The 15,145-nt window shown below is 31.7% G+C and overlaps 3 protein-coding genes across 3 annotated transcripts; all 3 read left to right on the top strand.

Moving 5' to 3' along the window:
- The first annotated feature begins 5,012 nt into the window (after positions 1–5,012).
- LOC124914689 (cell division cycle 20.2, cofactor of APC complex-like) lies at positions 5,013–6,938 on the top strand. The gene is made up of 4 exons (XM_047455286.1): positions 5,013–5,244; positions 5,340–5,624; positions 5,712–6,563; positions 6,639–6,938. The coding sequence occupies exons 1-4, from the start codon at positions 5,188–5,190 to the stop codon at positions 6,792–6,794; spliced, it is 1,350 nt and encodes a 449-aa protein (XP_047311242.1). The 5' UTR covers positions 5,013–5,187; the 3' UTR covers positions 6,795–6,938.
- A 4,129-nt stretch (positions 6,939–11,067) lies between these two features.
- Positions 11,068–11,724, top strand: LOC124915744 (zinc finger MYM-type protein 5-like). The gene has a single exon (XM_047456507.1). It carries the CDS (start codon positions 11,068–11,070, stop codon positions 11,722–11,724), a length of 657 nt encoding a protein of 218 aa, XP_047312463.1.
- Positions 11,725–12,195: 471 nt separating this feature from the next.
- Positions 12,196–13,641, top strand: LOC124915743 (zinc finger MYM-type protein 1-like). The gene has a single exon (XM_047456506.1). It carries the CDS (start codon positions 12,196–12,198, stop codon positions 13,639–13,641), a length of 1,446 nt encoding a protein of 481 aa, XP_047312462.1.
- The last annotated feature ends 1,504 nt before the right edge of the window (positions 13,642–15,145 follow it).

The raw sequence follows: 15,145 nt of genomic DNA, 5'->3' as shown, positions 1-15,145 counted from the left end.
CCAAACAGCGGTTGGATTGAGATTTCCCTTTACTCTTGAACGATGATTTGCTCTAATTGCCTAACTAGCAAGCCGGACAAACCTTGTCCTTTGAAAAATGCATATTTGGTAAACCAAAAACCAGATTATGCGAAAAAAATGTTATTAATGGTTTTAAAATTAAGATGATTTAATCTCTTATGTCATAACCAGTTTTGATCAGATTTGGCAATCATACATAAGAGATCAAGTATCTTATTTTTCCAGTTCATCTTATAAGAGTTTCCTACCCTACTTCCGGTCAACAGAATGTTACCCTATTGATCCTTAACCAAACATGCATGAGTTTGAAAATCAATAGTAAATCCATTATCACATAATTGACTAATGCTAATCAAATTATAACACAAATTTTCGACAAGCAATACGTTGTTAATAATTACATTACCATGGGTAATCTTACCCTTACCCATGGTCTTACCCTTTTTGTTGTCACCGAAGGTGATTTTAGGACCTGAACAATCTGCTATATCATTTAAAATCCGTTTATCTCCAGTCATGTGTCTGGAACACCCGCTGTCCAGATACCAAACTGAATCCCCCATGCAATTATTCTGATGTACCTACACAAAATATATTTAAAATCGTTTGGTACCCACATTCACTTGGGTCCTCAGTCAATCAGTCCCTTAGGAATCCATAATTGAGTTATCTTGATAGATTTCTCATTTTGTGTTGTGATTAATGCATATGATTTAGGCTTAGCAAGCGTCTTCCTGCTAGCAGCTGATCCTTTAACCTTGGAAGATGGTTTTGATTTATAATTCCTAGACTTCTTGTTAGGTTTTAGTTTGCCAGACTTGCTGACTGTTTTCTTCCTATCTTTTAGCCAACTAACAGTCGGCGGAACATAAATAGTATCATCCTTCAAGGTTAGCTTCTCATAGCTTAAGTTAGTTCCATTATCTTTTAAGCTCCCTTTGACAAAGTTTATAGGCTTAAACTTGTCAGTTTCTAGGTTTAACTTCTTATAGGACTGGTCTGGGTCATTGCTATCAAATCCTAAACCAGATTTGCATCCGATAGGCCTCAACATATGAATTTTCTGTCTGACAGCGTCTCTAGACTTTGTCCATGAACTTACCACGTACCTCAAACGTAGGTTTTCAGAAGACAGAACATCAACCTTTTCTTTGAGCATCTCATTCTCAAATGAAAGCTCAACCACTTTGTTTTTAGAAAATATTGTTTTAGAAACTTGAGATGAAGGGGAATTATTGTTGGTCTCATATTTTGATTTCATCTCATTAAATGAGTCTGATAACTTCTTGTACTCAATGACCATGTCATGTAGTGCAGCAGTTAACTCATCTCTAATGAACTCTTGTGAAAAGATGTGAGATACCTTGGATTGATCATCTGCCATCAAGCATGTGACGGCTTCGGTATCACTTTCACCATATGAATCGTCTGAATCGCTATCGACCTACTTGGACTTGCTTTCAACATTTACAAGAACCTTCTTCTCTTTTCGATTCACCTTAATTTGATCTTTGCAGCTATATATTTGAATCAGCTTCTTCCAAATCTCTTTAGCAAAGGAGCATGACTTGATTTCACTAAATATGTTCATGTTGATTGATTTGTATAAGATATCTTTGGCTACATTATCCAGGTTGTTCATCATCTTATCTCCACTCATCCATTTGCATCTTGGCTTCTCAATCTTTATAGGACCATCAGTGATGACGCCCCACATATCGCAATCAAGGGCTGCCAAGTGCGCTTAAATTCTCATCATCCAATAGTCGTAGTTTTCTTTTGATAGCAAGGGAATTTGATTGACGACAAACATGATTCAAGTTCTTAGATATTGCTTGAGAATAGAAAACCTTGCTCTGATACCAATTGATAGGATCAGTGCAATCTATAAAAATGGGAGTCTGACTATTGTTAGCAACTTCGGATAAACGAATTGATATAAATCTTGTTAGGGATTAATATCACTTTCTATTCTTCGCAAACCTTTACAAACTCTTGAAACGATTCAAGTGCGGAACTGTTTGTTTGGGTTTGAAGCTTTGAACCAATGAGAGATAGAAGACAAAAGGAAAGAACACAACAAGTTGTTTATGGATGTTCGGAACTAACTCTCCTACGTCACCCCTTCTTCCAACAACCGGAATGATTTCACTATATACTTCATTGAATCAAATAGAGTTTACTAAACTAGATAAACACTCTATTGAATAGAACACCCTCTGTTCAACTTACAATATTAAGAACAATCACTCAGGTAGACAGTTTTTGATTATTTCTCTGTTGAACTTGGAAAATGATAGGTATCAGTGAGTGCAAGAGTACGCTTGTAAGTTTGTAGAAAATGAGCAAATTAATCGGTGATTTGGCAGTTGTCCTTGAGCATCTATATGTAGTAGAAGGACACCAACGGTCGAATTTTCTTCATGGACACGTGGCAAGCGTCCATTGGAAAGCCTCCATAGTACAAGAGTACATCAGACTCTGTGCTCATGGATCGTGGCCGTACTGAACAGTAGTGCGCCAGATATCCTTCTGAAATTGTCTTGTACTGAACAAGTAGTGGGAAGAATATTCGCGTACGTGGCGTTCATTCGTTTGATGCAAATAGTTGGCGTACTTGACTGCATAAAAGAGTGGAGCAGGAGTAGCATACAACTAGTTGATCGTGGGTAGACGTATGCTAAATTCAAACGGTTGTTGAAGCGTGGTATTAGACCACCAAGTCTAATGTAGTTATACTTCAACGTCTAACTTCGCATCCCATTAGACTACCACGTCTAATAGAGTTAGACTGCTGCGTCTAACTACATATCACTTCAGATTAATCTAAAGGAGTTAGACGCCAACATCTAACTACGTATCTGTTAGACTGGCACGTTTAACTACGTATATGTTAGACTACACGTCTAACTACGTCTCTGTTAGACTGACACGTCTAACTATGTATCTGTTAGACTGCACGTCGAACTACGTATCTGTTAGACTAGCACGTCTAACAACATATCTGTTAGACTACACGTCTACCTATGTATCAATTAGACTTGCACGTCTAACTACGTATCTGTTAGACTGGCACGTCTAACTACGTATGTGTTAGACTTGCACGTCTAACTCCGTATATGTTAGACTTGCACGTCTAACTACGTATCTATTAGACTGGAACGTCTAACTACATATCTGTTAGACTGACACGTCTAACTACGAATCTGTTAGATTGTACGTCTAACTGCGTATCTATTAGACTAACTATGTATCTATTAGACTGACATGTCTAACTACGTATATGTTAGATTACACGCCTAACTACGTATTTGTTAGACTGACACGTCTAACTATGTATCTGTTAGATTGCACGTCTAACTACGTATCTGTTAGGCTGACACGTCTAACTACGTATCTATTAGACTGCACGTCTAACTACGTATCTGTTAGACTTGCACGTCTAACTACTTATTTGTTAGACTGGCACGTCTAACTACGTATCTGTTAGATTGCACGTCTAACTACGTATCTGTTAGATTGCACGTCTAACTACGTATCTATTAGACTGCACGTCTAACTACGTATCTGTTAGACTTGCACGTCTAACTACTTATTTGTTAGACTGGCACGTCTAACTACGTATGTGTTAGACTGACACGTCTAACTACGTATCTGTTAGACTTGCACGTCTAACTACGTATCTGTTAGACTGACACGTCTAACTACGTATCTGTTAGACTTGCACGTCTAACTACGTATCTGTTAGACTGACACGTCTAACTACGTATCTGTTAGACTGCACGTCTAACTACGTATCTGTTAGACTCGCACGTCTAACTACGTATTTGTTAGACTACACGTCTAACTAGCAACACGTCTAATTAGCATTCTTAGACAACGTCTAAGTTAGCCAAATTTGATGCACATGCATAGAAACAATTAGACGACTTAGCTTCTTTCATATTTGAATTTTAATCATCGTTAAGTTTTACTCATACATCATCAAAATAACGTTAATCAAACTAATTTGACCCAACATAGAGACTTGATCTCTTAGCTTTAGATTTGTTCAGCGAGGCTATTTATAGACTCCCGAAGTCGGTTGTGGTCTTCAAGTAGATTGAATCAGCCAAAATTCAATTATGGTATTTTTGTTGTTTTTCATCCAACTTGTCGGAATAGGGATGAATTATCTCTATTGTTGTAGGGGAAATGATCACCATGGTAGGATGATCATTTCACCTTTCGAATCAACCGTTTTGATTGATTGTGGATGAAGTTTCACTTTTGGAAAATGAAAGGATGAGACATCATCTTTATACCTCCGGCGTCGCGACGAATATGACGGTGACGGCCCAAAATGGCTTCGTTTCGAGTGTAAAAGCGGATGCGAAGCGTTCCGTTCACGTCCCGTTCGTTCCGCACGTTTTAGTAGTGTTTCAACTAACAAACGTTAGCTTATCGCTACTACGCATGCGTGCTCTCCTTCGGTTACAATCGGATACGCGGGCACGTCTGGAGCGTTGGATGAATCCAACGCTCATCCAACGACTGTGTTTTCGGCTGTAGCTCCCTCCTCGAGTTTCGGCTACACCCGATTACTGATTTTATTTTTTATTTAAAACATTAAGGGATTGTTTGAAATTGATTTGTCTTTCACTCTTTTGCCTTTAATTTTGATCTTTTTAAATATGTAAAATATTAAAATAAATATGACAAATATTTTATTAATTTATTTTATTTTATTTTCATACTTTAGAGTTAAATAAAATTCAAATTATTTATCTAAATCTTTATTACCGAAAACAATACCAACCAACAAATCATGAATATATAGAAAATAAAGCCCAACTCTCCAAAATCATACATAAGTTTAGGCCCTGACCCACTCTCTCAACGTGAAGTAACGGCTACTTGACTTGTGACCGCCTACTAGCCGTTGTATCTCTTCCATAACATGAACCCTAGTTTCACGCATATATAAACTTCTCACAGTCTTTCATTTATTCACAAATTGATCTCTTCTCTATCTCTCTTCTATTGCTGCGCTCTAAGTCCAATCGAAGCATACGATTTTCTATTACTTTGTGTTTAGTTTATACATAATCTTTATCTGCTTCCAGTTTTCTTTGTATTCTTTCTGCAGGACTCTCTTTTCTTGTTTCTTTTGCAGGCTCTTTCCAAATGGATTCAGGCAGGATCAATTCTCAATTTCTTCAGAGAAAAAATGACCGAGAAAACGTAAGATTCTTTTTGGATTACGATCCCTTTTGATTAGATTATTTAATCCGATTGATGGACTGACGTTGATTCATTTTATAATGAACAACAACCAGTTGGACAGGTTCATACCAAATCGATCCGCTACAGACTTCGATTATGCGCATTCCATGCTCACAGGTGCTAATAAAGGTAAGGTAAATCCGGCAGACAACTCCCCCGCTAAAGAAGCATACAGAAAGGTATTGGCGGAAGCATTCAACATGAACAGAACCCGCATACTTGCATTCAAGAACAAGCCTCCCACTCCCATTGAGGCTATTCCTTCGCACTTGACTTCTTCTTCTTCATCTCTTAACAATACTTCAAAATCTTCAAAGCCTCGCCGTCACTTTCCTCAGGTATGAGTTGTTGTTACTCAATAAGATGATGATGATGATAGGTGAAAATGATGTTTCTAATTGCTTTGATTTGATTGAATTGTGTAGACATCTGAAAGAACACTTGATGCTCCAGACATGGTTGATGATTTTTATCTGAACTTGCTGGACTGGGGCAGCGCCAATGTTCTTGCCATTGCCCTTGGTTCCACAGTCTATCTCTGGGATGCAACCGACGGATCAACCTCTGAGCTTGTCACAGTTGATGATGAATGTGGCCCTGTGACCAGCGTCAAGTGGGCTCCTGATGGTCGCCATATTGCTCTGGGCTTGAATGATTCCCATGTACAGCTTTGGGATTCCACTTCGAACAGACAGTTAAGGACCTTAAGTGGAGGACACAGCTCCCGAGTTGGTTCTCTAGACTGGAACAATCATATACTAACCACAGGGGGTATGGATGGAAAGATCATAAACAATGATGTAAGAGTAAGGCAACATATAGTGGAGGAATTCATAGGCCATAGCCAAGAAGTTTGCGGGCTGAAGTGGTCTGCCTCCGGTCAGCAGTTGGCAAGCGGTGGAAACGATAATCTGATTCACATATGGGATAGATCCACGGCTTCTTCCAGTTCCCCTACCCAATGGCTTCACAGGCTTGAAGACCACACTGCTGCTGTAAAGGCGCTTGCTTGGTGCCCATTTCAGAGTAACTTGTTAGCTTCGGGTGGTGGTGGGGGAGATGGGTGCATCAAATTCTGGAATACCCACACTGGGGCTCAGTTGAACTCTTATAACACTGGTTCGCAAGTTTGTGGTCTTGTTTGGAACAAGAATGAAAGGGAGTTGCTGAGCTCACATGGGTTTAGCCAGAATCAATTGACATTGTGGAAGTATCCTTCGATGGTGAAGGTTGCAGAACTGAATGGGCATACTTCAAGAGTCCTTTTCATGACTCAAGTAAGTCTCTTTTCTTTTCTTTTTTCATTGATTGCTTAATTGATGATTGATCGGATGTTATTTGATATTTGACAGAGCCCAGATGGAAATACAATTGCAACTGCTGCAGGAGATGAAACATTGAGATTCTGGAAGGCATTTGGGACACCTTCTGCTTCTGAAGTCGCAACAAAATCATTGACAGCAAAGGCTAACCCTGAGCCATTTGCAAGCTCAAACAGAATTCGTTAAGAATATAGATGAATGAACTACTACTGCTTCCTAAAAACCAGCCACTAGCTCAATGGCAATTGAATGGATACATGGTTGTATATAGTTATGAAATTATATTCAAATTACACCCTGGAGGAAAGTATAATTTAGGATAGAGGGGAGTTTTTTTTTTTTTTTTTTAATCTGGTTTGGGATTTATTTTTTATATATAATTCATTAATAAAATTAATCTATCGCTTAAGACAAAATAAAAAAAATAAAAAAAAATGCATAGAAAAGAAATTGAATCAAAAATATAATATATCAATGATTGCTGTTAGATTCAATAATTTAAAAAGAATTAATCAAATAAAATAAAAATAAAATTTTACTTTAATTAAATTTTATAAAAAATAACACATTTAAGTTTCCTTTTTTTTTTTTTACAATTTTATTTACATGATTTATAAAAATTCATAATCATTTAAATTTTATTTCATAAATTTTATTAAATCTTAATATTGTATGTACGTGGTTCTTTTATTGTTATATTTTTTTAATATTGTGTGAAGTTATCTAATTTCACATTTGTTATAATTTTTTTTTTTTTAAAATTGGAACAACTTAAATAAAATATTACGAATATGGTCATTTTTATTCAAAATTTTAGTTTATTTTTTGTTCAATTGATTTAATTGATTTTTCTTATTTTTATAACATGAATTATTACATCATCTCAAATTGAACAAAATATATGTTTGTATTTTTTCTCTAATTATTTCAGCTTCTATTATATTCTTTAAAAAAAATTCAAGAAACAGTTTATTATCCTCAAAAATCTAAATATTAATTAAAATATGTGTAATTTTATTAAAAAAACATGAAATCATCTTTTTTTTTATATTAACACCATAAAAATTCTTGTTTAAAAAACTATATATACATATATAATTGTTATTATATATATTTTATTTTTTTATTTTGTTAAACAATAATATTAATTATTATTTTTATTAAATAATAATAATTCAATTTTATAATATTTTATGTAAAAAAAATAAATTTATTATTAAAAAAATTATAAATTAAAATAACAAATATTTGTTAAATATTTAAAACATATAAAAAAAATATAAAGCTATATATATATATATATATAATCTATTTATTATTATATTTTGTGTATTAATTATATATATATAAATAATTAAAATATTATTATTATTTTTTAAAATATAATTTTACTTATAATTTTATTATAAAATATTTTATTAAATATGTTATAAAAAACAAAAGAAATAATTTTTAATTAGAAAACAAATATTTTGTTTAAAATTAATATTGATTCTTTTTTCACCAAAAATTAATTTAGACTTGTTAATTGTAATGGTATGATCTAACTACAATCATTTCTATCAAGACTTTTTGAACCATTTTACAGTGAACTCATATCATCGTTTATTATTAATCTTCGACTCCTTTAAAATATGATTTTACTTATTAAATTTTTATTATAAAATATTTTATAATCTAATGAAAAATAAATATTAATAATGATTAAATAAAAATAGTTAAACTTCTATTTAAAAAAATTAATATTCGTTAAGCATTTAAAAATTAATTAATTATTTTTGTTAGGATCGAATACAACAATAAAAGGGGTTGAATACTGTTGTTCTATTTTTTACTTAAATGCGATTTTAATACGGTTAGAGATTGAAAATCAATTTTTATTCTTTGACAAATCGTAGCAAACTCTTAAACGATTTCAAGTGCGGAAACTACTTTGTAGGATTTGAAGTGGTAGATATAAGAATGAATGAAGCAGTGCAAAAATAACACAATATTTTATTGATGTTCGGAGATAAAACTCCTATGTTACATATTCTTCTGTTTGCAGAAGGATTACACTAGAAGATTTTGATTTGTATAGCCTCTACACAAACTCACTCAGATCACATTTTTAACACTTGCATGTTATGAACTTCTAGTTATCACACTCTCTGTTGAACAAACTGATCTATGTTCAACTTACACAAATCAATTTTTTATGCAATATATACAAATGATGATCTCTTAACGTATATTGTAACGTGTATGCTTAGTTTATTCACTTGTGAAGAACGAGCTAAAGAGAGTAATCAAAGAGCTGAGCGTAGAGAGAACGAGAGGATTCGTCGCTATTCTTTGATGCCTTCTTATCTTTGAAGTGTGACAACGGTCGAATCCATTTCGTTCATACGTGACAACTATACGTTTGATGTATGCTTGGCGTACGGGGTAGTCGCAGCCGAATAATATTTGTTAGTATGTGGAAGTGCGCAAGCGAATGGAATATTCGTTAATACGGGGTGTATGAGATTATAGTGCGCAGTGAAATGAAATATTCGTTTATCGTTTGGTAGGACAGAGCAGAGAGCTAGTTGTAAATTTTGACGTATTCAGCTGATGTGGAAATCAATTGATAGCGAGCTCTGCTGATGCACTATTCTGCTAATAGCGCACTCAGTTATTGATCAGCTCAGCTGCTAGCTACTCTACTAATAGCGAGCTCTGTTGATGCGCTACTCTGCTGATATCGCACTCAACTGTTGATCAACTCAACTACTCTATTGATGGGCTAACTCAGCTTATGATCAATACATCTGTTGGCGCAATATTGTTGATGCCAACTCAACTGTTGGCGCAACACAGCTGTTGGCGCAACACTTCTGATGGTAACTCAGTTGTTGGCGGAACTCTGTTGTTGGGCTACTCAGCTGATAGCGCACTCAACTATTAGCGCATCTTTAGCTGATGTCAGCTCTACTATTGGCATCCCAGCTGTTAGCGCAACTCTGTTGTAGGGATACTTAGTTGTTAGCGCTACTCTGTTATTGGGCTACTCAGCTGCCAACGGTTCTTTAGCTCTGCTGATGACAACTCTATTGCCAGCGCTTCTTCATCTTTGCTGATGACAACTCTGCTGCTAGCGTTTCTTCAGCTCAACTAATGGCAACTCTGATGCCAGCGCTTCTTTGAATTTACCTGCGCATTAAAACATTACTGAACTTAGTTTTATTCATTTGTCAAAATCATGTGTGTTTATTTTAGTTATCCTAAGTTCATTTTAATCAATTAAATCGTTCTTCATAGTTCAACTTAATTGAATGATTTCTCTTTTTATAATTTCCTTTTTTTTTTTCATGATTTAATCTAATTAGCAATTTTTCCATTTTTTTTCCATTTTAACTTAATTTAACCATTCCACTTTTTTGATAATGTTAAAACTAAACTAAGTTATGATTCATAGGAAACTAAAGGTAAATATATATATAAACATGAATAAACAAAATATTCAGAGTATAAATTTCCCTTTTTTAGTTCTTCCCCCTTTATTGCTTTTTCCCTTTTGTAGCTTGCTTGAGTCATTCCAGCTGGCTTCTTTTCCTTGCTACCTTCCTCCTCTTGGTTTCCCCTTCACTGCTCTGCCTCTTCTTCTACTATCATTTTTTTATCACCCAAATTAAGTTTCAACCTACTAATTTTATGATCTTACTTCAAACATTCTTCAATCGACCTCATTATTAATTTGTTACCTCACTTTAGACCATTTTGTACCGACCTCTTACTTTATCTCATTACTATTTTTTGGGTTATTTAAAATATTATTTTACCTATTAAATTTTATTATAAATATATTATCATATTATGAAAAAATAATATTAATAATGGTTAAATAAAAACATAGTTAAATTTTTTCTAATTTTTTTTATTATAGAAAGAATTAGTAAAAAAATTAATATTCATTTGACTTTAAAAATGATATTAATCATTTTTGGACCACCCAAAATAAATTTAAGATTTACTAATCTTTTGACGTAGCTTCAAATGTTTCTCAATTAACCTCATATTACTCGTTATTTTATTTCGAACATTTTGTAATGATATTTTACCTCGTAATTACTAATATTTAGGTTCTTTAAGATGTTAGTTAATTAATAATTTTTTATTATAAAATATCTTATATTTTATAAAAAATAATAGTAAAAATATGGTTAAATAAAAATATAGTTAAATTTTAAATTAACAATAAACTAATAATCTATTAAAATAAACTTAGACTTATTTTGACCTTATTTTAAAGTTTAAACAATCTTTAATTATCTCTCATTAGACTTTTCTTCGAGCATTTTGTACCGATCTTATTCTTACTTTTGACATTCCCCAATCGACCTCTCATATTCATTTTTTTCCCTCATTTTTGAAGTCTTGAAGTCTAGATCTAGTTAAATACTTTTACTAAAAATTAGTTTAAATGTTTCAGGTTAAAATGACGAAGAAGACTATAAATGATAAAGATCGAATAAGATTTCGGAAATATGAGTCTGGTGCTTCTAAAAGAAATATCAAGAAACGACATGAGGCAATGACCGAATCATTAGTGGGTTCGATTTCAAAATTGTTCAATGCTAAAAATGAACGTTCTCTACCTTTAAGTCAAGATGATAATGGAGAAAATGATAGATTAAGAGTAGAAGATGAAATATTGGAAGAGCCTATTAGTAATCTTGTGGATGAAGTGGTCCAAGTGGATAATGAAGAAAATAATAGGATTGAAGATAATATACTTGAACAACCAATGACTACGGATGTTAATATTGAATTTGAAAAGGATGTTGACGTTAATTATGATCCAGGGTTGTGGGGAAATATGAATGATTCAAAAAGGATAATGTTAGTTCAACGAGGTCCTATTAAGATTCTAAAAGATAATTTTCCTAAGGATAATATAAGTGAGAGACGTTTTTCCTCTAATTTTTACGTTTCTATTCTTCTCAATGGTGAGAAACAAGAAAGGAAATGGCTCGTTTATTCAAATGAGTTGAATAAGGTCTTTTGTTTTTATTGCAAATTATTTAAGCATAATACTATGATAAGTAGTTTGGCCGGAGATGGAAATAATGATTGGAGTAACCTTTATTCATAGATTAAAGACCATGAAAGTAATTCGGAACACATCCTCAATGTTCTAAGATGTAATGAATTGGAGAAAAGGCTACAACAAAATACAACACTTGACAAGAAGAGGGAAGAACTAATCAACAAAGAGACAAATCGTTGGAAGTTAATACTAACTCGAATAATTGGGAGTGTAAAGTATCTTTCACGAAATAATTTGCCTTTTCGTGGGTCTAGTGAGAAGATTTATGAGAATAATAATGGACTTTTTTATCAGCTTATTGAATTTCTTGCGGAATTTGATTCTACTATGAAAGAACACCTTCAAATGATGGTAGATAAAAAAATTCACTATCATTATCTTAGCCACAAAATTCAAAATGAATTGATAAATTTGTTGGCGGAAGAGATAAAAGAAAAAATCCTCAAGAAGATTTCAAAAGCTAAATACTTTTCTATTATCCTAGACTGTACTCCGGATATAAGTCATCAAGAACAAATGACTATTGTTATAAGATGTGTGGATATTGATGATATTATTGTCAAGGTGCATGAGTTCTTTCTTGGGTTTATAAATGTTGAAGACACGTCGGGGCTTGGACTTTTCAAACGACTAGAAGATGTTTTGATTGAACTTCACCTCAACATTGATGATATAAGAGGACAAGGTTATGACAATGGCTCCAATATGAAAGGTAAACATCAAGGTGTACAAAAAAGGTTACTTGATGTAAATCCTAGAGCATTTTATATTCCGTGTGGATGCCATAGTTTAAACCTTGTTATATGTGATATTGCAAAATCTTGTGACCAAGCAAAAGATTTTTTTGGATATCTTCAAAAGATTTATACATTGTTTTCGGGTTCAACACAACGGTGGGATCTTCTTAAAACATTTGTGAAGAATTTGACACCAAAGCCCTTGTCGACGACTCGTTGGGAAAGTCGTATTGAAAGCGTTAGAGCAATAAAAAATCAAGTAGTAGAGTTTAGAGATGCTCTGGTTGAATTATCTATTACAGAAAAGCATGATCAAATTGGGAGGATAGAAGCTAAAGGCTTATGGAGGTCTACTTTAGAAGATTTTGAGTTCTTAATTAGCTTATGCATTTGGTACAAACTTTTAGATAAAGTTAATCGTGTTAGTAAATTGCTTCAACAAGAAGATATGGAAATTGATGATGCAATTACAAGATTGAAGGAGCTCATTATATATTTTGAAAATGTTAGAGAATGTGGTTTTGAAGATTTGATGGAGGAAGCTAGAACTCTTGCACATAAAGTTGGCATTGATCCAGTGTTTGTTCAAAAAAGAGTTTCTCGAAGACCGAAGAAATTTGATGAGGGTGTGAATGATTATGCCGATGGTAATCAATCATTAGAGGATAAATTTAGAATTACATATTTTCTCCGCATTATAGACCAAACTCTTACATCGCTTCGGGATTGGTTTGAACAACTTGAACGTTTTGAAGAACTCTTTGGATTTTTGTTCAATGGAAAATTCAAAAGTGTTAGTGAAGAGCAATTGAGGCAGGATTGCACTAAATTAGAAAATTTCTTGAAACACAATCAACAAATGGACATTGATGGGGATGCGTTATTTAAAGAGCTCATTAATTTGAAGACAATATTACCGGCAGAAGTAAAAAGATCAATTGACATCCTTAATTTTACAAGGTCATTTTGGGAAGCAGGTTGTTTTCAAAATGTAGGGATCGTTTATCGAATTTTATTGACTATACCAGTTACTGTTGCTTCAGTAGAGAGAAGTTTTTCCAAGTTGAAGTTGATAAAGACTTATTTACGAAGTACAATGTCACAAGAAAGATTAAATGGATTAGCGATGATATCAATTGAAAAAGAGTGCTTAGAACAATTAGAATATGATGACTTAATTGAAAATTTTGCTTCAAAAAATGCAAGAAGAAGTATGTTTTCATAGTTTGTTTTTTTAGATCGATATGTGTGTTTTCATAGTTGTTAATTATTATCGTATCTTTTTTTCATATAAAACTTATTATATTAATGTTTTGGATATTTATTATGAAATGTTTTATATATGAGATATTGTTGTTATATATTTAATTCAGATTATATATTTTGTTAATTAAAATATTTATAATTATTAATTGAAAAAAATTTTAAAAAAATTTAAAAAAAAATTTTAAAAAATTTTTATAATATTAAGGCCACAAAATGTAAAATTGCATTGGGCCCCCCAATCCTCAGGGCCGGCCCTGCTAACATTACTTTCTCATTTCGAACCATAATTCCCCGATCACTAAAATTCTAACTAAAACATATTATTATATCTTATCTTTCAAAGATAATATTAATAATGATTAAATAAAAATATAATTCAATTTTTAATTTAAAAATAACTAATATTTAAATTTTTAACTTACTAATATTGTGACATTGCTTTAAACATTCTCTAATTGATTTCTCATTATGCATCATTCTCTCATCCCTCAAATTTGCAATTCACACCCACATGCACCATCATTTCATTTAGTATTTATAAATTCGCCTCAATTGATTCGAACTCTAGTCTCAAATATGAAATGTGAGTCTTTTAACCACTAATTGTTGAATTTAATTTAAAATTTTATGTATGCATAAATATTTAATCATTGTTATTGAATAATAGATCAAGTATATAATGAATAAAATTTTTTTTATTAATCGTAAAATAATAAATATGAAAAGAAGGTATAAAAATATTTTTTTAATAAATTATTTAGAAATTTGAATTAAAACTTTAATAAAAATAATTTTAAAATCTAATATATAATGATATTAAATTAATTAACAAGTTAAAATAATAGAATAATAGATAAAAGATATAATGAATAAAAGAAAATTAATTAATTATATAAAGTATAAAATTATTTAGAAATTTTAATTAAAGACTAAGTAAAAATATTTTAAAATCTAATTTATAATTATATTAAATTTATTAAAAATTAAAATAATGGTGCATATAATAAATATTGAGAGAAAATAAAAATTATATATTTTAACCAAAATAAAAAATTTATTTTAAAATCAATTTAATTAACATGAAACTAATAATTTTAAAGAATTATCATCTTCTTTAATATAATGTTTTAGTTGGTGACTCTTTATATTATTTTATAATTCGTTTTTTTGATTCATGGGTTAACGGATTCAATAACCCGATTTAGTTTGTCTCATAAAGTGGGTCGTACACTTGGTGCGAGTACCCGCTAATTTAAAGCTTTTTAAACTTAAGCGTTATTATATTATATATATAAATATATATATATATATAAATATATATTAAATTATATATATATATATTTATATATTTATATATTTATATATATTTATATATATATATTTATATATATATATATAAATATATATATATATATATATAAATATATATATATATATATAATACTTAACTTTAATTTAAAGTT

The sequence above is a fragment of the Impatiens glandulifera genome, chromosome 9 (genome assembly GCF_907164915.1).
Source record: "Impatiens glandulifera chromosome 9, dImpGla2.1, whole genome shotgun sequence".
In the NCBI taxonomy this organism is placed as follows: Eukaryota; Viridiplantae; Streptophyta; class Magnoliopsida; order Ericales; family Balsaminaceae; genus Impatiens; species Impatiens glandulifera.
Note: the sequence above shows the minus strand (reverse complement) of the source record. Positions and strands in the feature narration are given on the sequence as shown.

What these genes read in the sequence shown, in the direction of transcription:
- LOC124914689 (XM_047455286.1), top strand. Translation starts at nt 5,188, where the DNA reads ATGGATTCAGGCAGGATCAATTCTCAATTTCTTCAGAGAAAAAATGAC. An exon ending in GAAAAAATGACCGAGAAAAC is followed by an intron (nt 5,245 to 5,339) that starts GTAAGATTCTTT and finishes AACAACAACCAG; the next exon opens with TTGGACAGGTTCATACCAAA. An exon ending in GAGTCCTTTTCATGACTCAA is followed by an intron (nt 6,564 to 6,638) that starts GTAAGTCTCTTT and finishes GATATTTGACAG; the next exon opens with AGCCCAGATGGAAATACAAT.
- LOC124915744 (XM_047456507.1), top strand. Translation starts at nt 11,068, where the DNA reads ATGACGAAGAAGACTATAAATGATAAAGATCGAATAAGATTTCGGAAA.
- LOC124915743 (XM_047456506.1), top strand. Translation starts at nt 12,196, where the DNA reads ATGACTATTGTTATAAGATGTGTGGATATTGATGATATTATTGTCAAG.